Source organism: Lissotriton vulgaris, chromosome 5 (assembly GCF_964263255.1).
Source record: "Lissotriton vulgaris chromosome 5, aLisVul1.2, whole genome shotgun sequence".
Lineage (NCBI taxonomy): Eukaryota > Metazoa > Chordata > Amphibia > Caudata > Salamandridae > Lissotriton > Lissotriton vulgaris.
This window is the reverse complement of record NC_141693.1, coordinates 1,698,347,083-1,698,373,071: the sequence shown is the minus strand read 5'-3', so window position 1 is coordinate 1,698,373,071 and position 25,989 is coordinate 1,698,347,083. Positions and strand designations below refer to the sequence as shown.

The 25,989-nt window shown below is 46.8% G+C and overlaps 1 protein-coding gene across 2 annotated transcripts in view; it reads left to right on the top strand.

Moving 5' to 3' along the window:
- MYO1D (myosin ID) overlaps positions 1-25,989 on the top strand; it is a 512,976-nt gene that overhangs the window by 194,703 nt on the left and 292,284 nt on the right. For both annotated transcript variants that reach the window (XM_086923844.1, XM_086923845.1), the window contains exons 10-11: positions 771-885; positions 17,418-17,588. In XM_086923844.1, coding sequence (XP_086779970.1) covers positions 771-885; positions 17,418-17,588 — 286 coding nt within the window. The remainder of the gene's footprint in view (positions 1-770; positions 886-17,417; positions 17,589-25,989) is intronic.

The window sequence follows — 25,989 nt, the reverse complement described above, 5'->3', positions numbered from 1 at the left end:
TTTACTATCCAACACCTTCCCTACTATCCACGAGGAGTTGGAATAGTAAATTAAACTATTCACTATCCAGCACCCCTCAACACTATGCGTTGTAAAGGCATGTGTTGTAAAAGTTGCGATGTAAAAGCATGCGATGTAAAAGCCATAGATCCATCCTCCCTTATCTGAAGCCAGACCCATGGAGCGGGTGATGGGAAGTTCATATCATCATTAACTAGTGCTGACGTCTGCAATTTAGACCCTAGACATCTCCTCACTAGAGCCATCCTAAACAATGTTAAAATGTTTAGAAGGATGAATTAGAATGTTTTGGTGTACTGATGAGAAAAAACACTTAGAACTCAGAGAACTAAGCAGGAATCCTCCAGGGACTGATTTTAAAATGAATGTAGACAACAGATCTATGGAACCTGAAGAACCTAGTAGACTTATGTGATAACTGTTGACATTACAGTCAATAGTCATATAGACAACACAAATTGTCATGAAAAGCACTTGCATTTATCATTAGAACATTATAGCTGGTAATAACAGGTCTGCAGCTCCCAGACACCAAAGTGCAAGCCTTCCTTTTATTCTTTGCAATAATATTTCCTCTATGTCACAGCAAGACCTTGGCTTAGAATATCCACCTTGGGTTTGTCCAGTATTAATCCATGACCTCTTCAGTGAACACTCTGGGTTGGTGATACCTGCCTTCCTGCTGTAATGTGGAGCCCATGTGTTCTGATCTAATGTGCTCTGCTCTCTCTCCCTTTTTCTCTCTCTAGTTTTGAGCAGTTCTGCATTAACTACTGCAATGAGAAGCTGCAGCAGCTCTTCATCCAGCTGGTGCTGAAGCAGGAGCAGGAAGAGTACCAGCGCGAGGGCATTCCCTGGAAACATGTGAGTTGAGTGTCGCCTATGCATGGTAGAGGCTATGTCTTGCACACTCCTGAGGTGGCTGCGTAGTGCCAGCGTAGTGCTCCGCGCCATAACATGTCTGCTGTGGCTCCTATGCGTTAGCGAGGTGATTCCTTGTGAACTTGTTGTAGCTTGACATAGCTTAACAGGTGTATATGTAGAGCGCTTGTTCACTCCAAGGGCTGCCTTGGTGCTGTTAATATCTAATAGTTGTTTATTGTTACCCAGCTCAGTGGTACCCTTTTTATCGACCTTTAAAAGATGCCTCATGGGTGGACATGTTGGGATTTTAACCTGTGACCAGGTGGTCAAACACATCACTACAGTTGTTGTTTAGCCGTTCAGTGCTGCCCAATACTGAGTCTACGTCTCACTGTACAGTGGAGAGGTGTGGTGCGGCGGCCAGGGCAGCTGACTTCGGAGTACAGGGTTCACAATTCGATCCCTGGCTCCGGCAGCAGCTCAGCTCAGCACCATGGGACTCTGGGCAATTGCTCACTTAATTTCCACGACGGCCCCCAGTGCCTTGAGACCCATAAGGGTGAGTATTTCGTGCTTTACAAATACGGATTCACATTTACTGTAAACCAGGGGCCTTTCTGTGTGACGCTGCCTCCTGTGTGCTACCCACTGAAGAAGGTCCTACCAATAGCCAGAAAATAGAAAAGCCCTTTCTATGAGTGTGTGAGTGGTTTATGGCAAAGGATCTGTATGTCCTGAAAACTAAGGGCGTCTGCTGCACACACATCATGGTTATCATTTCTGTTCTCCCCCTCTGGTTCCATCTCCGCCTATTAGAGCTCCCCCCCGACCCCCCGACCCCCCCCGACAATACCCTAGCACCTCCCTTCCCTTCAAGCATCCTTCCTCATCTCAGCTTCCGGTTCCGGTTTCTTTCAGATGTCCGTCACTCCGCCAGCAGTAGTGTGCATGTTGACATACTTTAATTGTCCGCCTGTCAGTGGAGAGAAACCCTTCTTAAAGACTGGTGTATTGTGTTAACCGGTGTGTGGCACGCTCCCTTTCGCTCTTCCGCCATATTAACGGATAATTAGCCTCCATTTTACATTCTCTCACTGTCAGGGGGAGGGCTGAGGGTCTGTTGGAAACGCTGCACAAATGCATTGCTTTTGTTCCCTATGCACGGTTCCAAACGTGCCGGCAATATGCTTTCATACACAACGGTTACAAGCTCATAGGGACTGACTGGCCGACTGGCGAGGAGCTCACCAGGAGAGCTCGGCTGGCTGGGGATCACATTGTGGAATATCCCTGTTTAGCCCCATCGGAACTTGGAATGGAATTGGAGAGTAAAAGAAGAAACAGCGCATGAAACATTACCAGCAACGTTACCGTCTTAATGCCCGTCTCTCACCTCAACGGCTGAGCGGGATGTGAAGAACTGAACCAGCTACCATCTTGCTAAGACAACGCGGGCCCAGGGATCGGGAGACATCCGCAACGGTAGCCACGACAACTCACCTCGACGATGATCTTTCTCCCACTTGACAGAGCTCGATTGTGGGCTGAGCTGCTGACACACAGGGAGACGTCCGATAGATGAACGGATCTCCCCCAGGCCGATGAGAAGCCTTGGCAGCTTGGGATGCCTAAAGTCCGGATCTCCCCCTGGCCGTCATGAAATCCTCTGCTTCTTGGACGCCAAATGACCAGATCTCCCCCCCCCCCCCCCCCCCCCCCCCCCCCGGCCGTTGTAAAGCCTAGACTGCCTGGGACACCTGCGACAGATCAGTGTAATACTGTGACGGATCACGGCTCTTGAGCTCAGGGACACACAACATCACAATCGCCTGGCTGGTTTCCTGCCACAAGCCCCTTGCAGCAAGACCGCAGTCGGGGACAAGATCCCTGTTTTTCCTTTCAGCAGCCGCAGAACCCTGTATAAGGAGGGCACCGTCGGCACGATCCGAGATCTCCCAGGAAGCAAGACGAACGAGACCGCTGGACTGCTGGAGCGAGACACTGGTCTCCGCTGGTGCCATTGCTGCGAGAGGAGACCGGCGGGTAACAGCACTGCCCTGCCGGAGGACCCTGCGGGTTCCGAAGTACGGCTGACACAGTGGGAGTCCGGAGCGGTGAGTGGGGGTGTGGCATGGTCTGCACCTGTGGAGGTAGGTGCTGGCCCGGGCATAAGACTGCCGCCTACAACCTGCTGGCAGGTGGGAACGGCGCGAAGGGCCCTGCAGCCTGCAGGGGCGGAAGGCACCAAAAAGTATGTCGGATGTCATTTCGGCAGTCCCCAAACACCGGGATGTGCGGAGAGAAGCGCTGGTGAACCTTTAACTGGGGCACAAAGTTGAGAAGCGCTGCTCAGTACAGCAGGAGGCCTGGTATATAAAGTAAGAAACTGCCGCCACAGCTCGCAGAAAGCCTTGTAATAATGGCAGGGAAAACCACCACAAAACGCTCTCACAAATCTGCTCCGTGGTACTCGGAATCCCTCAGAACAATGAAACGCCAGTGTAGACAAGCGGAAAGGAAATGGCGCCTGGACTCTTTGCCAGAAAACAAAATCCAATACCAAAAGCTACTTAAAGCATACAAAGAACAAATCAAGGCCAGCAAAACAGCATATTTCGCTAACAAAATTATCCTAGCTAAATCTAAACCTAGGGAAATCTTCCGTATTGTGAAAAGCCTCACCAAACTACCACCCAGTCTGGGTGAGACCAAGACCGCAGAACACTGCAATAACATGGCAGATTTCTTCCTGCAAAAAATCACTACCATTTATGAATCCTTTCCTGTTTTACCCAGCACCTCCTCTACCCCGAGCAATTCTGGCCTGAACCACTCTCCCATTCTGGACCACTTTGCTCTTCTCAACCTCACGACTCTTGAGTCCTTGGCAAAAAAAGTCAAATCCGGGTCTCCGGGGGACCCAGCCCCGCCAGACATCATTATGTCAGCTTCTGCTATCACCCTGCCCGTTATAATGGACCTCCTTAACTCCTCCATTACTACTGGCGTAGTCCCGCTAGAATGGAAACAAGCCATGGTCCGAGCCCTATTAAAGAAGCCCAATCTAGACCCCTCGAACCTCAGTAACTACCGGCCAATCTCTCTCCTCCCCTGGCTCAGTAAAATCCTAGAGAGACACATCAACAGCCAGCTGATCAAATATCTTGAAAACCACCAGCTTCTTGATCCTACTCAAACGGGCTTCAGACCAAGACATGGCACAGAAACCGCGCTCCTCATGGTCACCGAGGAATCCAGAACCATCCTGGACCAGGGAGGATCAGTGGCAGTGATCCTCCTTGACTTAAGCGCGGCCTTCGACACGGTCAGCCATGACATACTGCTGGACCGCATGGAAAACATCGGCATAAAAGACAAAGCTTTGTCTTAGTTTGATTCCTTTTTACAGGACAGATCCTTTCGGGTATTTGACGGAACATCCTCCTCCACCAGCAGACCATTAAGATGTGGAGTACCACAGGGCTCCTCATTAAGCCCGGCGCTCTTCAACATCTATATGAGGCCACTAGCTGAAGTTGTTCGTCAGTATGGAGTTAAGATCATTTCATATGCTGACGACACTCAGCTAGTGGTCTCACTGGCGCAGGAAGCTAACCAGACTACGAAAGGAGGGCTCAAGAAATGCCTAGAGGAAGTCAAAGACTGGATGTCCTCCTCCTCACTAAAAATGAACGGGGACAAGACAGAGCTTATGCTCCTGGGCCCTGCCGACCCCAACTCCCTCAGCACTCTATGGCCACCCTGCTTTGGCGCCCCCCCGGCCCCCAAGGACAGAATTAAGAGCCTTGGGGTATGGCTAGACAGATCTCTGTCTTTTGGCACCCAATCCACCAAACTTGCGGCCACCTGCTTTGGCCTCCTCAGAGTGCTAAGGAAGGTACTCCATCTCCTACCGATGGAGGCAAAACAAGTAGCCATCCAGGGCCTTATCCAGTCACGACTGGATTATAACAACGCCCTTTACCTCGCTGCCCCAGAGTATACGATGCGGAGACTACAAACGGTGCAGAACTGCGCCGCGCGCACTCTACTTCAGATCCCTCGACGTCAATCAGTCAAAAACGGATTGAAAAAACTGCATTGGCTACCCATTCCCCAAAGAATACAATTCAAAGCCTTATGCATTGCGCACCAGGCGTTCTGGAAAATGGGCCCCCTTATCACACTCAACCTAGTGTCACACTACCAACTCACTAGGAATCTTCGATCCAACCAGACCTATACGGCCGCAATTCCCAGAATCAAAAAATCCAGAACTGGCGGTAGGACTTTCACCTACAACGCCTCCAAGCTATGAAACACCCTACCCCTTTACCTAAGAAAAAACCCCAATCTCTCTTCATTTAGGAAACAGCTAAAAACATTCCTCTTCAATGCCCCCCCAATAACGCCCTGGTTACATCCTCTCGTTCTGTTGGTTTTTAGCGCTTGGACGCCCCTGGGCAGCAATCGCGCTCTATAAATCTACATACAATTACAATTACAATTACAAGGGATGCGAGGAATACATGCAGAGACTTGGGGCTACACAGTTGTGTACCCGGGCCGTTCGTTAAAATAAAACCGTGTTGGTATCAACATTTCGACACCATCAAAATGGCTGAGTTCTAAGCAATCCTCTCCAATAACAACAAGACTGGAATCCATTTTGTGCTTCCTCTTCCACTATCAGAAATAGAAGAGGTATGCACGCATGACTAAGTGGGTGTGGAAACAGAAAGAGGAATGATCTTTCAAAATATGGCGGCCATCTTGGATAGGGCAACCCATTTTGTGCTTCCTCTTCCACTATTAGAAATAGAAGAGGTTTGCACGCGTGTCTAAGTGGGTTTGGAAATAGGAAGAGGAATGATCTTTCAATCTATGGTGGCTACCTTGGATAGGGCAACCTATTTTGTGCTTCCTCTTCCACTATTAGAAATAGAAGAGGTATGCATGCATATCAGAGGGGTCTTTGGAAATAGAAAGAGGAATGATCTATGGTCAATCGATAGCAGCCATCTTGGATAGGGCAACATTCATCATTATTTCCTACTTGCAGAATGGTCTATGGAAATAGAAAGAGGAATGGTCTATCCTCTTACTGTGGCGGCTATCTTGGATATGACAACTCACCACATTCCACCATACTGGAATAATCGAGATCTCCATTAATGACACTCGTGCATTGACCACTGGTTTCCCCTAAAATATTCAGATGCTGCTTCTCCCCTCTACCTTCCTGCCTGTTTTTAGCCTCGTTAGGCATCTCCTTTTGGTCCTTATCTGACCTCACTCCTTTTGGTTTATTTTCATTAGATTTCCACAATATGAGCCCCCCTCTTACTATACTTCTTTGCGCTATCGCTACCCTATTGGCCCATTTTTCCACCCCCACACCACGCCATCACTTAGTCTCCTTATCATGGCTTCCATTCGAATAAAGTCTGGAATTAACTGCTTCAAAGTCATTTATCCCCCTAATCTGTCCAAAGCAGCAGCAAAACGGTTCAAGCATAACTCTGTTGAACAATTTCCAGATTCCCTCCTTGTTGACCAATTCCATAATGGGCGCCTAGGGAAGATTAAAATTGAATTTATTTTCTTCTCTCGACATCCCTTCCTGGTCCTCCAGCTTCTTTAATTCCTTCAACATCTCCTCCTCCTCTTCTTTCCCGCATGGGAAGCGGTTAAAAATGTCTCCCTCTGCTTGCTTTAATGGCTCTCTCACCATTACACTTTATAACAATGGCACTGTCATGATCCAAGCTACAGATTCCTGTCTCTCTCTCTCTTTGACCACCTCTTCCACTCCCTTCGTCCCACCCCTGCGACTACCATCTCTCTTGATTCTTCTTCTTCTTCTAGCTTGTCTTCTTTCTCCCTTTCTCCCCCATACATTCCTTCAGACCGCTCTCCCGGGAGTCACAGGTCTACCCTTTATCCCGCCTTCTCTTGCTCCCTCCCCTCCCATTCTGCCCCTTCCCAACTTGTTCTCCCCCTTACCTCGTCTGCTTTACATCCCGCTTCCCCTCCCCAGCCTGCATCTCCCCAATATTCCAATGCCATCTCCCGCCCCCTATCCCCCCTATTCCTACCCATTTCCCCCCTACTTAATCTACCTTTCTTACAACCTGAACTACTGATCAACTCACCTTACCCTCCCCCTTCCTCCCCCTTCTCCTAATCCCTTTCCGCCCTTCCCCTTCCCTCGTACCTTCAATTCTATTCTTACACCTCCCATCTCTCTACAACCTACAATCCCCCTTCCTATGCCTCACATTACCTGCCTTCCCTCTTTGTAATTCCATCCTCTTCCCTCCCTCGGACCTTACAGTCCTTCTCCTCCTATGCTTCACAACCCTGTTTTCCCTCTTGGTAATTCCACCTTCTTCCCTCCCTTTGACCCCACAGTCCCTCACTCCTCCCACAACCACCATTTAGCCGAACCCCCCCACTCTGCCTGGTGCCTGTCCCCCTACATTCACCTTTCATTGCCCATGGTACCTGGCTTGCACCCTCTCTTCTCCCCATTCCTCTGGCCTTCCATTGACCTCCCCTCCCTGTACAGCCCCATCTCCTCTCATCTTACCATATCCCTGGCCTTCCCTTAACCCCCTCCCCCTTCCACCTCTCGCCCTGCTTTTCTACTTCTCAATTTTCTCCTCCTACTTATGATCTCTATTCTTCACCTCTGCTCAACACCAGTAAAAATATCACTAACTCCCTTCACTCCTTTCTACCACCATCTTTCCCCACCTTCGACTCTTGCACCCCAACACTCTCCCAAGTCCCCCGCATCCCCCTGTCCTCCTTCGCCTACTTCACTCCCTCCCCCACCTTCGACCCTCGCACCCCAACACTCCCCCCGGTCCCTCACATCCCCCTGTCCTCCTTCACCTACTCCACTCCCTCCCTGAACCATTGAGCCACCCATCACTCCCTGCTCAGTCCATCTCTCCCTGGAAACTAAACTTGATTCTCTCATCTCTTCCATTTCCCAGCTTGAAGCGTCCATTTCACACTTAAGTGCCAAGATATCCCCCTCCTCTAATACCCTCCCTAGGAGTTCCTTGCTCACGCGCCCCAATAAAGCCAACCACAGTCTGTCCTCCACAGACATCACCAACTTACTGGCTAGCTACAAGACTACCAACGTCAATCCTCCTCGACTCTCCTCTCCTAACAATTCTACTCAATTCACCATTCAGACCATCTCTTCCATCAGAACTTACCAGCCTCCCTCTCAAGGGGCACCCTCATTCAAGAATGTAATCCCTATCTCCCTTATCAGCCCAAACACTCCCATTACCAAAACAGTTGCTTCAGAGCTACATTGTATGCTCCACAACTGCAGATCAGCAACCAAACACAAACTGGAAATCTCTGACACTATCACCCACCACAATCTCGACATGCTCTTTCTCACTGAGACCTGGTTTAATGACTCCTCTCCCACTAGGTTTGATCTTCTGATACCTACCGACTATTCTATCCTCAGAAACGACAGAACAGAAAAGATCGGGGGAGGGGTTGCGATTATCTTCAGAAATTCCCTTCAAATTAAAGCCTTTCCCACCATCCTCTTCCGCACATTCGAATGCCTATCCCTAGAACTTAAAGTTCATCACGGCTCACCCTTTAGGTTGCGTGCCATCTATCGCCCGCCCGGTAACTGCTCTTCCTTCATGGAGGAACTCACCGACTTCGTTAGTGACTAATATTCACAAAGCAACAGGCAGATCTTCATAGGTGACTCCAATCTCCACTGGGGCTCCTTGGAAGACTCGGCTGCCAACAAGCTTGCAACCTTTCTCTCAGCTAACGATCTTGTCCAACACTGCTCGGAAAATTACACACGCCAAGGGCTCAATTCTGGACCTTGTTATTTCTTAATCAGACCACCTTACCATTGCTCCCCCTATCCATGTAGACTGGTCAGACCATTTCCTCATTCTCTTCCGTTTTCACCTCTCGCTCATTATAACTCTCGGCCAAACTAAAAGGGCTTTACCTGGTTCCTCAACACTAAAAACATTGATCTTCAGACTCTGTGTGACTGCTATGCGTTCACTTCCTAGGCTAGACCCCAACACGGATGTCAACGATCTCACTCCCCATCGCCTCTCAATCTTTGCAGTCGGAATCGACAATGTCGCTCCACTCCAAAGCAAAAGGAAAAGACCCACTCCCTCAGCACCTTGGTTCAATAAAGCTCTCTACGCCGAAAGGAAAAACCTTAGAATCTTGGAGAAACATTGGAGACAATCTCCATCCACCTCCAATCTCTCTCTTTTATGTTCAGCAAGATCCAAATACCACAAGCACATCTTCCACGAAAAAGCATCACATTTCATATCCCTCCTCGCCTCAGCTTAAAACAGACCCAAAAAACTTTTCGACCTCATCAAAAACCCAAACTGTTATCTCCAAACCATCAAACCTGAGGATGCTTCAAAGAAAGCAACTGAATTTGCTGTATTCTTTGATGAAAAGGTCAAATCACGGGTGGATCAGGTCACCCACCCCACCACCATTTAGGAGCGATAATCCTTAGTCCTTTGGCAGAACTTTGCCGCCATCTCGGAAGATGACCTCTTCAAAATGCATTATCGAAACCAAACCCTCAAACCATTCTTTTGACCCCATACCTAGTGTCATCGCCATTGATTTCTATACCAATACTCTCTCTTATTGGACCAGGCTAATTAATCTCTTCCTCAGTCAAGGATCCCTCCCCCGTTGTCCTCAAAATAGGACAGGTTACCCCCTTCTAAAAAAAAACAAAAAACCTCTGCAGATGAGAACGACCTCAATAACTTCCGCCCCATCACCAATCTCCCTTTTCTTTCAATGATCACAGACAAATGTGTTGCAAATCAACTTTCCCAACACATTATGGACAATAATCTCCTTGACGTGTTCCTGTCTGGCTTTATTCAAAATTGCAGCACTGAAACAGCCCTGCTGCGAGTGATCGATGATGCACTGCATATACTCGATTTGGGGGAATCGTGCCTTCTGATTCTTCTTGACCTCTCTGCAGCCTTTGACACTGTTAATCACAACACCCTCCTTAACACTCAACAGAGAATGTGCGTGGAAGGCACAGTGCTTAAATGGTTTGCCTCATTCCTCTCGGACAGATCCCAAATGATCAAGATTGCGAACAGGCTCTCATCTCCTCATCTCCACTGGTGGTTGGTCAAGGCGTCCCTCAAGGCTCTATCCTTGCACCCACTCTGTTTAATCTCTATCTGGAATCATTAGGGAACCTCCTAAGCAAATCTGGAATCCTCTACCATCTCTATGCAGATGACACCCACATCTACCTCAAGGTGTCTTCCTCACAAGATCTCTCACTACTCAACTCTATTCACAATTGGATGTTAGTTCACCAACTCATTCTCAATCCCTCCAAAACTGAATTCCTCCTCCTATTTACCTCTCTCTCACCGCCTCCTGTTCTGGATCAGCTGAATTTACTCAACAGTAAATCCATCATTGTCGACTGCGCTAAATCCCTAGGTGTCATACTTGACAAAAGACAACCTAATCTTGCACATCAACTCCATTGCCAAGAACGCATGTCATCAGCTGCGCCTTCTGTGGGGGATTAGTTTGTTCTTCCCGGAGAAAGACCTAAAAACCTTGGTCCAATCGCTAGTTCTCTCTAGACTGGATTATTATAATTCTCTTCTGACTGGCCTTCCCAAATCTCACCTCTCTCCCCTCAAATCCGTCCTCCATTCAGCAGTTTGCTTAATTTCACGGTCCAAACGAAGAGACCACATCACTCCTATCATGTCTTCTCTCCGATGGCTTCCCATCGAGGCTAGAGCTATTTACAAAACGGCTTGCATCACCCACAAAGCCTTGCACTCTTCCTCCCCTCGCTATCTGGCGAATAAACTGAAATTGTCTGGAGGCTTGAGACCTTCTCGGAATGCGGAAAAGCTCCTGCTTGAGCCCCCCTCCTTCAAAAGGGAAAAATTGATGGCTCAATCGTTCTCATGTAATGCGGTGAGAATCTGGAACTCTATTTCTCCTTTGCTACGTGCCACCACCTACATCCGGATCTTCAAAGCGGACCTCAAATCTCTTCTATTCCAAAGACTCTTGCAGAACTAATTCCTTCATTCTCAGACTCCGCCAGGAAGTTCGTTAGTCATTGTAAATTTGTTATATTTATTTATTTTTTTGTACATTCCTTGCTTGCTATGTTTGATATTGTTTTCATTTTGCCTGCTGTTTGATTCTGTGTCCTGCTATTTTGGTACGTTCTATTTTGTAATATTTCTCTCATGTAACATGACTGGTTCTATTGTACAACCCTCTGACACCTTCGGGTAAAGTCTGCACTTTATAAAAATGCATAAAATAAAAATAAAATAAAATAAAATGCAGTTGGTAACAGCAGACATTCAAAGACGCTGTAATGGTGCAATTTGCGCCCCCTTTGCGGCCCCACAATGACAAGTGACCATAAGAAACTATGCCAAGCAAATCCTGTCTGGAGTTGGCTGTCTACTCCGGGCACCGCTCACTTCAGGACCCGTGCTGCCATTGCTCAGTGTATTTAAACATTACAAAATCACTCACAATCTGTTGAGGAGGCAAGTAGCGTCAGTGGCCACTTGGTGGCGCCATATACCTGTAAGTTACTTGGGCCCCTGCAAAAGCTTCTGCCTGGTCTCGGTGTGAGAATGTTGTACAAGACAAGACAGGACGGTTTGGGGATGATTCCCCGCAACAGATGGGTGTTCTGGAAATTGGAACAGTGAGTCTGCCCTCCCGTCCCCACCCATTTATATAGTAAGGTTTTCTTGATAAGAAAAGATAATACCCCTACACCACAATCTGTTTACTGCAAACACGGGTGGACCCTGGATCTCGGGCACGGTCCGAGCATGCTCGGGGTGTACGGAAGGGGCTCTGCCGAGGCAGAACAGCCTTGTAGCCGAGAATGTGCCCGGCGTGGCCGGCAGTCTTGCTGAGACAACCGAGGTGCACACAGAGGAGCACAAGATTTGGTTGGTTCCACATTACTTGTGGTCCAGGAGAAGTTTGTTGCGCTGCATTTAGGGAACTTCCTTCTCCTTTCTTTGCTGCAGAAAGGTTAAGGTAATATATATAATAAATGTAAAATGTAAATGCCAACATTTGTAAAGCGCACAGCTACCTCCAACGGAAGTGTCCCGGCGCTGTCCGTATACCGCTTAGGAACCCTTCCTGGCTTTCCTGTGAAATGTCCACTCCTGGGCACCCGCAAGGTGAAGCCAGGCATCCCAGCGCTGTTGGGGCTGTTGTGGAGATGAAGCAAGCTATTGCCCAGAGTTGGACCCATGATTAGAATAGGCACCGAGGCGAGAATTATCAGGTCCGAGGAAATTTGACCCCAAGACCCGCCGAGGCGGGGTATTGAACCCTGGTCCCGGGCCAGACCTCTGCATCAGGGTCTGCAGCTCTAATCATTGAGCCACAATTCTCCACTGATAATAGAAGCGTACATCCTTCTAAGGCCCTCATTACAAGTAGCTGCTTAATTACGATGGGGTTAATAAAAGAGATTACCGGTCGAAACGGGATTTCCACACCCCTCGGTATGGATAATTTTGGTTGCAGTATTACTGATGCGCCCTTCCTGCCAAATACACCTATGCAAGATATGCTAATGAAGCGTTATTGCACTATAGCAATAATAAGAAAAAGTATGTGAAAGGGATTGTATATATAGTTTTTTTGTGTGTGTGACCTGCTTTCCTATTAAATATTTCTTAGTCCAGACAAGTAGTGTGATGTGGCTTTAGATGGAACTGTCTTTGAATCCATCATGAATATGTCGTGCCTGGCCAGGCTCGTTCCGACCATTTTATGCAGTCTCCTCTGCCTGCCCTCTCCTGACTCCGAGGCATGCAGGGAGATTATTCTGCATGGCTTGAACTGTCAAAACAATTTTTAAGCAAAGCTTCCAGATCTCGGACATCGCAGGGCAGCTCAGGACAAGTTGTGGCGACGAAAATACACTCCCTGCTATGGATGTGTAATAAATTGGGTTAGTAGCTGAGGCAGGTTGGTACCCGCTTCCGGTAATAACCACAGTCCTTGTTATGGTGAATCACTAAAGTCACTAAATTAACCTCAGCTCAATCTCCTGACAGCTGTGGCACAGAGCATATAGGTTGAATTTACTAGCAATGTGTAAAGTATTTATGCAGTACAAAAACAATGATAAAGTTGAAATGCAAAACCATCAAAATTCTAAAATGAATGAAAAAGAAGAGTAAAATGTAATAAACAACATAACACCAGGATGATAAAAATCCAATATGGGAAGTGAATATATGAATTTTTAAAGTTTTAGCTGGGAATAGTGGCAAGAAGCAAAAAGCACCAATGAGCTTCAGTAGTCGTGATAAAACAGGAACAACGCTCAATTGACACTGAATGCGATGGTGCTTGGGTTAGACACACCAGCCAGGTTTGTCCTGGGTAAAATATTTTACCTTCTGAATGTAGTCCTTTAAGTCCCAATCCACCATAGGAGTACACTTCTAAAGACCCCCAGGACCTCCGGGAGACACTTAGAGACTCGCACAGCATTGGGTAAAGTTCAGTCCAAGTCAATTTGCCACTGATCAGCTGGGCAGACTCAGGAAAGTCCTCTTGGAGCTTGTTTTATTCCTGTTGCTTGAACTGGAGGTCAGCCTTATGACCCTTGGAGTCCACTTCTTTGTCCTGGGTACAAGAGAGAGCAGTTCCAGTGATCTGCTGATCTTCCTCAGGTCTAGGAGTGGTCTGAAGTGTGCCACATTTATGCCTAGCATGAGCTAGTGGCTGGGAATGACCCTTAAGGACGCCCTAACCAGTGTAGTAAAGGCTACCAGGGATAACCGTACCCACTTTGGACATTTTCAAGATGGCTGAAGTGTTTGGCCACACTCAACTTCCCACATCCAACACTAAAATCCAGAGTGAAGCAGGTCCTGTACCCACAACAACCTCGGAGACAGACGTCTTGTTGAACAAAGCTGAGTTTTCAGCAACTAGACAGGGGACATATACGAATAGTTTTGGTATCCTGTATCCCTCTTTTGAAGTGTGCCCCAAATGTTATATGTAAACCCAACAGGCCTGACAAACAGACTTTCGCACTGCAATATCAAATAGAGGTCCGCTGTGATTTGGGCCTGTCTGGCTAGAGGGGTAAAAGAATGGCCCTTCCAAATGTTAGCTAATGTTTTACCTGTGATAGGGGAAGCCTCTTTGAAGTGTGCCCGAAGTGTCATAAAAACCACAGCCGACCTGCCACGCCAGATAGTTCATTCAAGCAGGCCATGACACTTTAGTGTCACAAAAGGATCCTCAAAGCCACATCCTGCACATTCAGACTCGTCATCTCTGTCCATTCTGGTCTGCCTATTGTTTGCTTCTGGGAGCAGGTTCATACCTCATTCATGCCTGTTTCATTGGTCAATCTGGCTATGACCCTGCCAGCCTAGTGATATTAAGATCTGGACCTGCAGGCAAGACCATTATCCTTTTCTATCCTTTTTTCTTAGGAGCTCATCTTGTGAGGGTTACTTAAATATACTGACCGCAGCCATTCACCACTGGGACATTGATAAAGAGATACTCTATGAAATCTGGGATTAGTGGCAGATTTCAGGGGTAGCTTTTTTTGTCTCTAGAGCTATTTACAAATCTAGGATGCTGTGTTCCAGGGTGTTCTGCTTTAGAGGTTTCTGGGTGGTACTTGAACTCTGGGTGGGTTGAACTCTATTTTCTATCCACCCCACTGCGCTCAGAATTCTGCAGAAAATGAAATCCCACAAACTGTGTCTGATTCCCATAGTTCAGGACTGCAACCGAGGTACGTGGTACACGGATTTCTAACATGGATTACATTTCAGTTACGTTTCCATCAGAGAGGATCTTCTGTCTGGCAGGGGTGCCAGATGACCCAATCAAATCTTTGTACACAATGACTTCAGACTTGGAGGCTGAAATGATGGTCTCTATATAGTAGTATTTCCAGATACCCTTATAGATAGGCAGCCTTCCACCAGGACCTTATATGTTTGTCTATGAAGCAGTTATCCTACCGATATGCAGATAAAGATCTGCCTCCTTTTCTTGCTTGAGTAGGGATATTTAGTTGCTATTTATGGATTTGTTCATTCACTGTATAAAGAAATTGTTTAATGCTTGACTAATTCTCCTAATGGCTTTAGGCATATACAGTAGGACTTTAACTTAGTTCTATCAATACTGATGGGGCGTCCATTTGAACTTAAGATTATTACCCCTATTACCTCTCAGGAAACATTTGGAAACGACAAGTTTCTTATGAAGAAACCCATTCTTCATCTTTCAGACGAAGAGAGAGATGTAAAGAATAAGATCTCCTCCTGGGTGTATATTTTGCTGCACAATTCAGAAGGGTGCATATTCTTGACAATTGTCATGCAACAAATTGGTTGTTGGGACACATCTTCATAAGGCACTATTCACTAACCCCCGAACAACAGAGATGAAGCATGGCTTGGACGGCCAGGCATTGTCAGTTTCTTGTGTCATTTCTAGATAATCCTCTGCCTAGTCCCTGATTTTATGATATACTGTTAGTATTCTTATTTCATATGAGAAACATGTCGGCTGAAATGCTCATTGAAGAAATAGTTACTTATTTTAGAAGCGTTTTATTCTGAAGACCTCTTAGCTTTCCTGTTTCTGGGAATGCAACTGTTTATGTTTATGTTTGGGCGATTTGTATAGCGCGCAAATACCCTGGGGTGTCTCGGCGCTTAAGGATTATAGAGTCAGACAAGGAGGCGCTTCGGGGTTATTGGTTGAACAGCCAGGTTTTCAGTTGTTTCCTGAAGGTGATGAGGGTGGGACTGGTTTTAATGATGAAGGGGAGGGAGTTCCAGAGTCTGGCCGTGGAGACTACGAAGCACCTATCTCCCCAGGTAGCTTTCTTGGTTCGTTGGACGTGAAGTAGGTGTGCTGAGGAGGAACGTAGAGATCTGGTGGGTGCGTAGAGGCAGAAGGCCTTTTTTAAAAACTGAGGTCCAGAACTGTTGATGGCTTTGTAGGCAATGTATAAGGCTTTGAATTTGGTGTGGCTTCTGATGGGCAGCCAGTGAAGCTGGCGGATGAACGGGGTGATGGATTTGAATTTGGGGATACTGAGTAAGATTCTTGCTGCGGCGTTCTGCACCAACTTGAGTTTGTTTAGGACCTTTTCTTGGGCATTGAGTTCATGCACCTTTGCCATCATTTCCTCCTTTCAGCTCCATGTATTTCATCCTTGCCTCTGCACTAAATGCATTTAAGGTGGAACCTGATGTCACTGATGTGGGTGACTGTTGTTTTGGAGCCGCAACATTACTTCTTGTCTTAAGGTCCAAGCAGATCCATTCCTGAGGTCACTCTAATGCTGCTCAGTGCCCGCGCTGCATACCGTCAGACGTTTCTGCATAAAGTCCGATGCCTGGGGATAGTTGTACAGATGTGCAACTTCTGGAAGTCAGACAGGAAATAGAGTCCTACTATAAGTAATGAATTCACCCAGGAGAACTGAGAGAGTGGAGCAGGCTCCATCCTCTCTTAACTTTGCTCATAATGTCAATGCTGCTATCTAGAGTCGAGGTTCTTAACCCGAGGTCTTAGGATCCAGGGGGGTTCGCAAAGTCTTCTCAGGAGGGGGCGTGACTGCTTAAGAAATTAAATAATATTAACAGATGAATAAAGTGTATATAAATAAAGAACCAATATTTGAAATTGAAAACATTGAAATATTCTGTAGATATGAAGGAATTTGAAATTGGATGCTAAACATTAAGTTGGTATCCTCAGATTGATTGAGGGGAGCAGTATAAGTGCATCAAACAGAATATAATATGGGCAACGGTGATCTTAATTGAATTTAGAAAATGTCCAACCTTCCAATTAAAATAAAAAAATATATATTTGTTTTTTAATTAAATAAACTATGTTTTATGGTTTAAATGTTCGAAATTGCTTAGATCCGGGTGCTCAGATTCCAATAATGACTCAGTGGTGGCCCCCGATTTCAGTAATGATTAGCAGGGGGCATAGAAGTCAAAAGGTTAAGAACCATTGATCTAGAGTTAAGATTCACTAGTGCTGTATGTGTAGGTGAGACATTCTCTTTTATTTCAGTAGTGTTTGTCATTATTTTGCAGAGTTGGTTGTAGGAGATCTCGTGTTTTCAAGAGAACTTTTTGCTTTTGTGCGTCACTGAGGGCTTTAAATAGAAGTACAGGTCCTTGTCCCAAAGTACCTGTTTGCTGCTGAGAAGTGCCTGTACTCTCCCAATTGAAGCACTGGAGTAGTGCTGAGAAGTGCTGGTACTATCCATTCCAACTTAAAGTAGTGTGGTTACTTAGTACCCTATAGTACCTGCCCCTTTAAAGCACTGGTTTCACTTCATGCCTGACACATTGCATAATTTTATTTGTGAGCCATGCTATTTTCGATAACTTTTAAATATCTTTTTTTACCAGATCGATTACTTCAATAATCAGATTATTGTGGACTTTGTGGAGCAGCAGCACAAGGGCATCATCGCCATTCTGGACGACGCCTGCATGAACGTCGGCAAGGTCACGGACGAGATGTTCCTGGAGGCACTGAACAGCAAACTGGGCAAACATGCGCACTTCTCTAGCAGAAAGGTAAGGCTAACACTGATACCATGCTTGTCCACAGGGGGGCAGCAGTCCCAAACACTTTGAAGATCACGTAGGATTGACATCGGGTGGTCATTTTATGTTCAGGCCAATAATAACAAGCACTGGCGTTGTCAATAGGTCTCGCAGTAGGAAAGTTGGAGCTATTACAATTGCAAATAACAATGCCTTTTATTTTTGTTTTCATTTTAAAAACATAAAGGGCTTTGTCATTTACAAAACCAATAGCTCCAACTTTCCTACTGCGAGACCTATTGTGCACTGCACAGTGTGGGTGAAAGTGGCACTGCGTGTGTGTGAGTGGCTTTGAGTGAGTTGCGTTGCGTGGGTGAGTGGCGTTGCATGTGCGAGTGTTGTTGTGTGGGTGAGTGGCGTTGCGTGGGTGAGTGGCGTTGCGTGTGTGAGTGGCGTTGCGTGTGTGAGTGGCGTTGCGTGTGTGAGTGGCGTTGCGTGTGTGAGTGGCATTGCATGGGTGAGTGTGGCGTTGCGTGTGTGAGAGTGGGCTTGCGTGGGTGTGAGTGGCATTGTGTGTCTGAAAGTGGTGCTGTGTGGGTAAAAGTGGCACTGCGTGGGTGTGAGTGGATTTGCATGAGTGAGTGGCGTTGCGTGGGTGAGTGGCGTTGCGTGGGTGAGTGGCGTTGCGTGGGTGAGTGGCGTTGCATGTGCGAGTGGCGTTGCATGTGTGAGTGGCGTTGCATTGCATGTGTGAGTGGCGTTGCATTGCATGTGTGAGTGGCGTTGCGTGTGTGAGTGGCGTTGCGTGGATGAGTGGCGTTGCGTGGATGAGTGGCGTTGCGTGGAGTGGCATTGCGTGGATGTGTGGCGTTGCGTGGGTGAGTTGTGTTGCGTGTGTGAGTGGTGTTGCTTGGGTGAGTGGCGTTGCTTGGGTGAGTGTGGCATTGCGTGGGTGATAGTGGGCTTGCGTGGGTGTGAGTGGCGTTGCGTGTCTGAAAGTGGTGCTGTGTGGGTGGAAGTGGCACTGCGTGGGTGTGAGTGGCTTTGCGTGAGTGAGTGGCTTTGCGTGAGTGAGTGGCTTTGCGTGGGTGAGTGGCGTTGCGTGAGTGGCGTTGCGTGGATGAGTGGCGTTGCGTGGATGAGTGGGTTTGCCTGGATGAGTGGGTTGCGTGGATGAGTTGCGTTGCTTGGGTGAGTGGCGTTGCGTGGGTGAGTGTGGTGTTGCGTGGATGATAGTGGGCTTGCGTGGGTGTGAGTGGCGTTGCGTGTCTGTAAGTGTTGCTGTGTGGGTGAAAGTGGCACAGAGCCTTAGATGTGGCCTGGCGCAGGAGAAATGCTGCTGCTGCTAATTAAATATAAAAAGTGTTTAGGGACTCACGGCTGCCGAGAGTAACAAGGCAGTACTGGGAGGGGGGCTGCGCACCAACTGAAGTGCTCTGGTTGCACGGCCTGCGGCCGGCCGTGTGAAGTGATAAGCCTTTGAAGTACACAGGCATGCTGTGACGGAGGTGTGAGAGGTCTGGCAGGGAACAGATGGCCTGGCTGTGAAGCAGGGGGCGGGGCAGCGCTGGGGAAGCCTGTGGGAGGATGATTGATGCCTTTGATGTGGGGAGGAAGGAGAGCCTTTTGCGAGCCTGCAGGAGAAATGCTGCCGATGCGCGTGCATGTTTAATCACGTGATTCACATGAACTTAAAGAAAACCGCGGCTGAAAGCCTGTGGTTTGAAGAGGATTTTGGCCACTTGAATTCTCGTTCCCTCAATGCGCTTGCACGCATTGTAGGTCACGAGACCTAAAAATGGAAATTGGAGAAATCCCTTTATTTTAGGATATCTAAATTATTTTATTTCTATTAAAGAAAAAAAAACGTAATGTTAAAAAAAGAATACTGAGGATTTTATACACATTCGTATACACAGCAGTTAACTCTTCCAAAATCTGAACATATTTCAGTTTTTTTCCGAGAAAAGTGATAACCTCACCCGCAAATAGAGAGAAAAAGCTAAGTGCACGCATGTTTTTCCACTAGGGCCACCAGCCCCGCCCATTATGAAAACACACTTCCCTTTCATCTCGAAACATAACGCCTACATACTTTCTAACCCTACAGGTGAGAGGCTGCCACATTTAGGTGTTCCCTACCAATTCTGCCCCACATTCCAGTGACGTTATGTACCAGGATTGGGACCCTATATGTTGTCTTCAGCCGGTGCACGCAGTGCTCTGGGTCCATCTGAGCATAAGTAAAACAAACAGGTGGGCCAGCCTGAGGCTCAAGCACTGGCTGCAGCTGACATGGACAGATCGAATTTTGACTTACCGGATGTGAGTCAGCCGCCCGCCTGCTGCCTCCGAAGACAATGGGAGACCTGTAAGGGCATGTGGTCCTTACATTACCAGGCTCACCACACACCAGTACTGCAGTTGTTTGTACGCGCACAGGCGTGTAGTGAGATGAAAAAGCACATGAACGACTATACGGTGCCTTGGCAACAGGAACATTGCTTAGTTTCAGCTGGTGGTTTCCCGTGCATGCCACCAGCACGTAATTGTCAACATCAGCACTTAATCATCAACACCAGCGTTTGTGACAGTCTGCCATAAGGTGCCGCTATATGGGTAATTTTGCGATGACCACAACAATAGTCAATTATTAATTCACTATAGATTGAAAATGACTCTTAGCTGCTGCCAAGCCATTCTGCTAGTTTTGGGGGCCCTGGAATAGTCAAAATTGTCACACTTGTAGGAGTGTGATGGTTAGTAGTTGTGTTGTTACTATCATTGGCAGAAGACACACAATTGATGGACGGAATGCAGAACAAATCAAAACATTCACCCCCAGTCAAGAGATCTGGGTTAGATCCATCATTCTTTTGCTCACCATGCCACCCCAGTTTAGACCTGGCCATATACAAATCAGTCTTGGCCCTGTGCCTCATGGAAACAGTCCAGCCGGAACTGCCATCCAGGTCCTCTCAAGCCGGAAACAAGCATGCTAGGACCTGTTTCGGGGGTTCACCCCTCTTCAGCCAGGATAGCTTGAATCCAGTGGCACAGTGAGCCTAGGACCCACGTCTGGACATTCCCGGCGCACTTAGGGCAAGGAAGCAAAAGAGACGCAATTGATGGACGGAATGCAGAACAAATCAAAATATTCACCCTCTGTCAAGAGATCTGGGTAAGATCCATCATTCTTTTGCTCACCATGCCACCCTAGTTTAGACCTGGTCATATGCAAATCAGTCTTGACCCTGGGATCCAATCCTTTCTCTCTTGTAGAACCCAGAGGATCAGACTCCCTCCTTTCGTCTCTGAACCCACACAGATCAACTACGGAGTACCCCAAGGATCATCGCTCAGCCCCACGCTCTTCAACATCTACATGGCCCAACTCGCTGCCATCGTCCGCATAGTATCATACACCAATGACACCCAGCTTATCCTCTCCCTCACAAAGAACCCCGAAGACACCTGACTCTGCTTCCAGGAAGGAATGAGGGACGTAGCCACCTGGATCAAAAGCAGCTGCCTGAAGCTCAACAATGAGAAGACTACGGTACTCATCCGTGGACCCTCAAGCTCCACCTGGGACAACACCTTGTGACTATCGGGAGTCCGCCCACCCCAACAGACCATGCATGGAACCTCAGCACCATCCTCAACTCCTCCCTCTCCATGACCCGCCAGATCAACTCCATCGCCTCCACCATTTTCAACTGCCTTCGGATCCTCCGCAAGACCTTCAAATGGATACCGCCAGAATGCAGAAAATCACCCACGCTTTCATAAACAGCAGACTGGACTACGGCAACGCCCTCTATGCCAGAATCAACAAAACTCTTCTCCACAAGCTCCAAACCATCCAGAACGCCGTATCCAGAATCGTCCTCTGAACCCCACTGCATGAACACATGACCTAACACCTACGTGACCTCCACTTGCTCCCCGTCGAGAGGAGAGTAACCCTCAAACTGTTCACCCACTCCTACAAATCCCTCCATAACATTGGACCAAAATACCTCAACGAGAGAGTCTCCTCCCATGTAACCAAGATGAACCTTCGTGCCCCAGACCTCGCCCTCGCAAACCCCCCTGCATTCGCAGAACAAGAGCAGGCAGAAGAGCTTTCTCCTATGTCGCCGCCAAAGCCTGAAATGAGCTCCCTGTCAACATCAGACCTGGTTCTTCGACTGAACCGGAGCTGCACCCCTACCAAGTGCCATGAGACCCCACCGGGTGAGTAGCGCACTTTATAAATCCTTGGTTGATCGATTGATTGAATGCTAAAACAGTAAAACATGTACCATGCTCCGGCAGGTTCATTGCATACTTTTGTACTCTGATTCTACCACTGCCCCATGGTAAACGGGGCACTGCAGTGGCAGGACAGCCTGTCGGTAATGGCAATGTGCTGGCAAGTACAGCGCTGTGTACACTGCGCTGGTGCTGCCTGTCGGGACTGTGGCTTGCGATTCTGGCTAAAACCAGTTTAGCAAGCGTTCAGGAGCAAGTAAAGAAAGCATACAAGCTCTGTGAACAGATTTGCAAACGTCTTGAATGAATAGCGTTAAGTGTTAGGCTTTACTGTATAGGATATTAGAACATACAGTGTCATTGCATATGGGGAACATACAGCTAGGCAGTGGGAGTCATTTTTATATGGTAATTCCGATTTAGCTGAAAATTTGAATTATTACCCTACTCTAAATGAAGACCTGGTATTATTTCTGTAGGTGAAGTTACTTTTAATCATACCCATGGTACAGTTCCACTCAAATCCTGTAGGTGGCACCATCCACAAATCCAACACTCTTCTGTATCGCGTTCAATGACCCAGATAAATACGCACAGTAGTTTGTGATAAGCAGGGCTACTGGATTTATGCGAGTCTGCGGCCACAGCTTTTTTGCATAGTTATTGATTTGCCATATAATTCACCCCCTGCTGCGTAATGTGCAAATTTGAACAAAAAAAATTGTTCCTAGCTCAAACGGATCAAAAGTTACTTTAAAATGGTGACGTGTTCACATGCAGTGCAGGGCCCTTCGTAAACGTTAAATGGTCATCTTTCAGTTAGTTATTTCCGTATTTGGTTGATAAACTAGCTCTAATGGAGTGAAATATTTGCCCAGACTGTATTACCATGTTTAAAAATAACTAATGAAGTAATACTATACAAAAAGTTTGCCAAATTATGCTGCATAATTAGGCACCAGGTTTTATGGTATATTTTTTTTTTACATTTCTTTTAGTTTTTATCCATATTTATTTTGTACCCATTTTATTGGTATTTATCAGTTTTTATTTGTGTTTTAAGAACAAATGGAGTGCTAAGGTAAAATGGTACATTTCCACATTTATTTAACTGATAAACATGCCCTCATGTTTTGATGCAGCCAATATAGCGAAACAATACCCCCGCTGGTAAATATTAGCATTATATTAAAATGTATGTTAAAATATACATGTACTAAAGGCAATCTCTTCCTGTTTTAAACTCCCCATGCTGTCTATCTGCTCAGCTGTTGGCCTGGAATTCATGAAGAGCAGCATGAAAGGCCACTCACAAGAAGCACAATTTTCTGTATTTTTCCACTTTAAAAAATAAATACAGACAAGAAACACATTGTTTTCTGCCTCTTTATCTGTAAAAAAAGGAGTAAACATGGAAAACAGAAGTCCCTATGCATAATTTGCCTTTTCTTGCTGCATAATTTCGTCAACCGTGCCCCATAATTTGGTGCTCCCCTGCTGCATAACTCCAGTGGCCCTGCATATAAGAGCCAGACCTGCTTATCTACATCTTTCCCACTAATTGTCAGCTTTTTCTTTGCTTTTACCCTGTAGTCTTCTCTGATGGAGAGGCTCTACGTGCATTTAACACCATTTTTGTTAACCTCCTAATTTGACTCCTGATCTTCTCCTTGCAAATCTCTTTTCAGGAGCATGACTTAGGTTGCAATGTGCCAAAGCCAGTCCCTAATTTGTACATTAAAAAGTACAGGTTAGCAGCCCCGGGATTGCTAAATACCAAGGCTGTCTAGTATTAATTTTTCACCTTCCAGCACTTTAAACTTTTCGTCTGTCTCTATTTCACACTATAGCATCACTGCTTTTATACCAGCAGGTGTCGCTACTTCACCAGTGTGTGCTAGTTTCTGCCTCCACAGAAAGCTCTTAATCCATTCATTCATATATGTGACACACTTACAGACAGGCCATTCCAATGAATTTTGTTTAGGACAATTTAGGATCCATTTCATGTCATTGCAGCGATCAGAACGCCCAATGTTTTTGAATTACATGTTAAACTTTCAGACAGATGGACTCTCACAAATATCTGAATTTCAAGCTTCCAGCGCCTACGAGTATAAAGGCTTCAAAAGAAAGATTGAACAAGCATTTACAAAGCAATTGTTCTGCGTTTGGATCTGGGTGTTTACTTGTCTGGCTGAAACACCAAGGAGTTCAATTCCAAATGAGCTTTATTCGATATCACAATGTGAATCATAAAAGCATACACAATAAAACCAATAAACAGTGTGAAAGATAAAATACAATACGCTATATCAGTTCAGTATCTAACCCGCCTTTTCCATCCATTTTAGGAAAGACACAGTGAGAATGAATTGCTGATCATGAGTAGACTAAAACGCTTGAAATTGTAGCTTTATTGGCCAACAAATCCCCTTCAGAACTTGCACTTTCACTCAACCACTGGAAATCAAAGCATTGCTTGGAATACTTTAACCATTTTATCTGGTGACGTCTGATCATTTTCTGAAGTCAGTCCTCTTGTGCACGTCTCTGGCTAGATAGTGAATTCCAACACAGCTCACTAGTAGAAAGGGGCGGGAACTCTGAGAAGTGCAGAGAGGTAAAGAGAACAGTACGAAAAGACGGGTGATGTAGATCTAGTGATGAGGTGAGGTAGAGAGCGACGTAAGGTAAAGATCGAAAGGTGAAGTAGCCAGATAGAAAGAGGAAGAAAGTAGAGAAAGAAAGGTATAGAGAGAGGGTATGTTTTTAGAGAGAGGTAGTGAGTGCTAGATATAGGGAGAAGGAAATGTACTGAGAGGTGTGGAGGTACAGTGGGGGTAAGGTAGAGAAAGGTGTACTGTGGAAAAAGAGGTGGGTTGGAGAGAAACAGAAGGGTAGAGGTGGGCAGGTCGAGAGGTGAGGGAAGTACAGGTAGGTGTATGGTAGAGAGCACAGTGAGATAGAGATAGAGAGAGGGGCGAAACAAGGAGAGGTACAGAATAACCGGTCAGGTAAAGAGAGCATTGAAGCAGAGAAACAGGTAGAGAGAGGAAGGGAGAGATATGGGTGAGGTGTAGAGACAAGATGATCCAGAAAGACAAAGGTGAAGCATAGAAAAAGAGGCGAGGTTTATACAGAGGTAGAAATAGAGAGGTTGAGGAAAAGGTCGAGAGCAGTACGGAAGCGGGATGGTCGAGAGGTGACTGAGACATGAGTGGTGAGGTGAATCACGAGGTTAGGTAGAGCGAGAGAGAGGTGGGCCAGAGAGTGAAGAGGTTGAAAGAAAGATGTGAGATAGGAAGAGAAATGAGGTACATAGAGAGGTGAGGAGGAGAGTAGTGAGGTCTGCTGAGAGGTGATGTAAAGATGCTGAAGATAGAAAAGGTGCTGAACACCCAACTAAGCTCCTTCCTGGCTGCCACCCAATCTCTCGACCCCTCTCAACATGGTTTTAGACCGTACCATAGCACGTAATCCGCCCTCATTAAAACAACTGAGGAGATTAGAGCGGTGACCGATGCGGGAGGAAGGGCTGCCCTGGTGCTGCTGGACCTCTCCGCGGCCTTCGACACGGTACACCATGGGATCTTGCTTGACCGTCTGAAGGCCTGCGGAGTTCAAGGGAAAGCTCTTGACATACTTAAAGCCTTCCTGTCCGGCAGAGTCCAGAGCGTGGCCTTAGGAGACCATGAGTCAAAACCCTTCATCTTGCCCTGCGGAGTCCCTCAAGGCTCGTCTCTGAGCCCTACGTTCTTCAACGTTTATGTTCGCTCATTGGCGCCAGTGATTCGAGCATATGGCTTTGATCTTACATCATATGCTGACGACACCCAGATTGTGGTGTCGGTATTACCAGGGAGGGAAGAAGATGTAGCTAGGAATTTTTAGGAGTGTATGCTGGTGGTGGGTAACTGGATGGCAGTTAACTGCCTTAAATTAAATTTTGCTAAAACCGAAGTCATAGTGTTTGGTTCAAACACTAACCTCTGGAGCCCAAGCTGGTGGCCAGACCAGATGGGCAAAGCCCCCACCCCAGTAGCTAAGGTGAAAAACCTGGGGGTGTTGATTGATGATCAACTCACCTTTCGTCCCCAGGTCAATGCACTATCTTAGTCTGTGGCCTACCTGCTCAAATCCATCCGTAAGATCCTTCCATTCATCCCTGGCA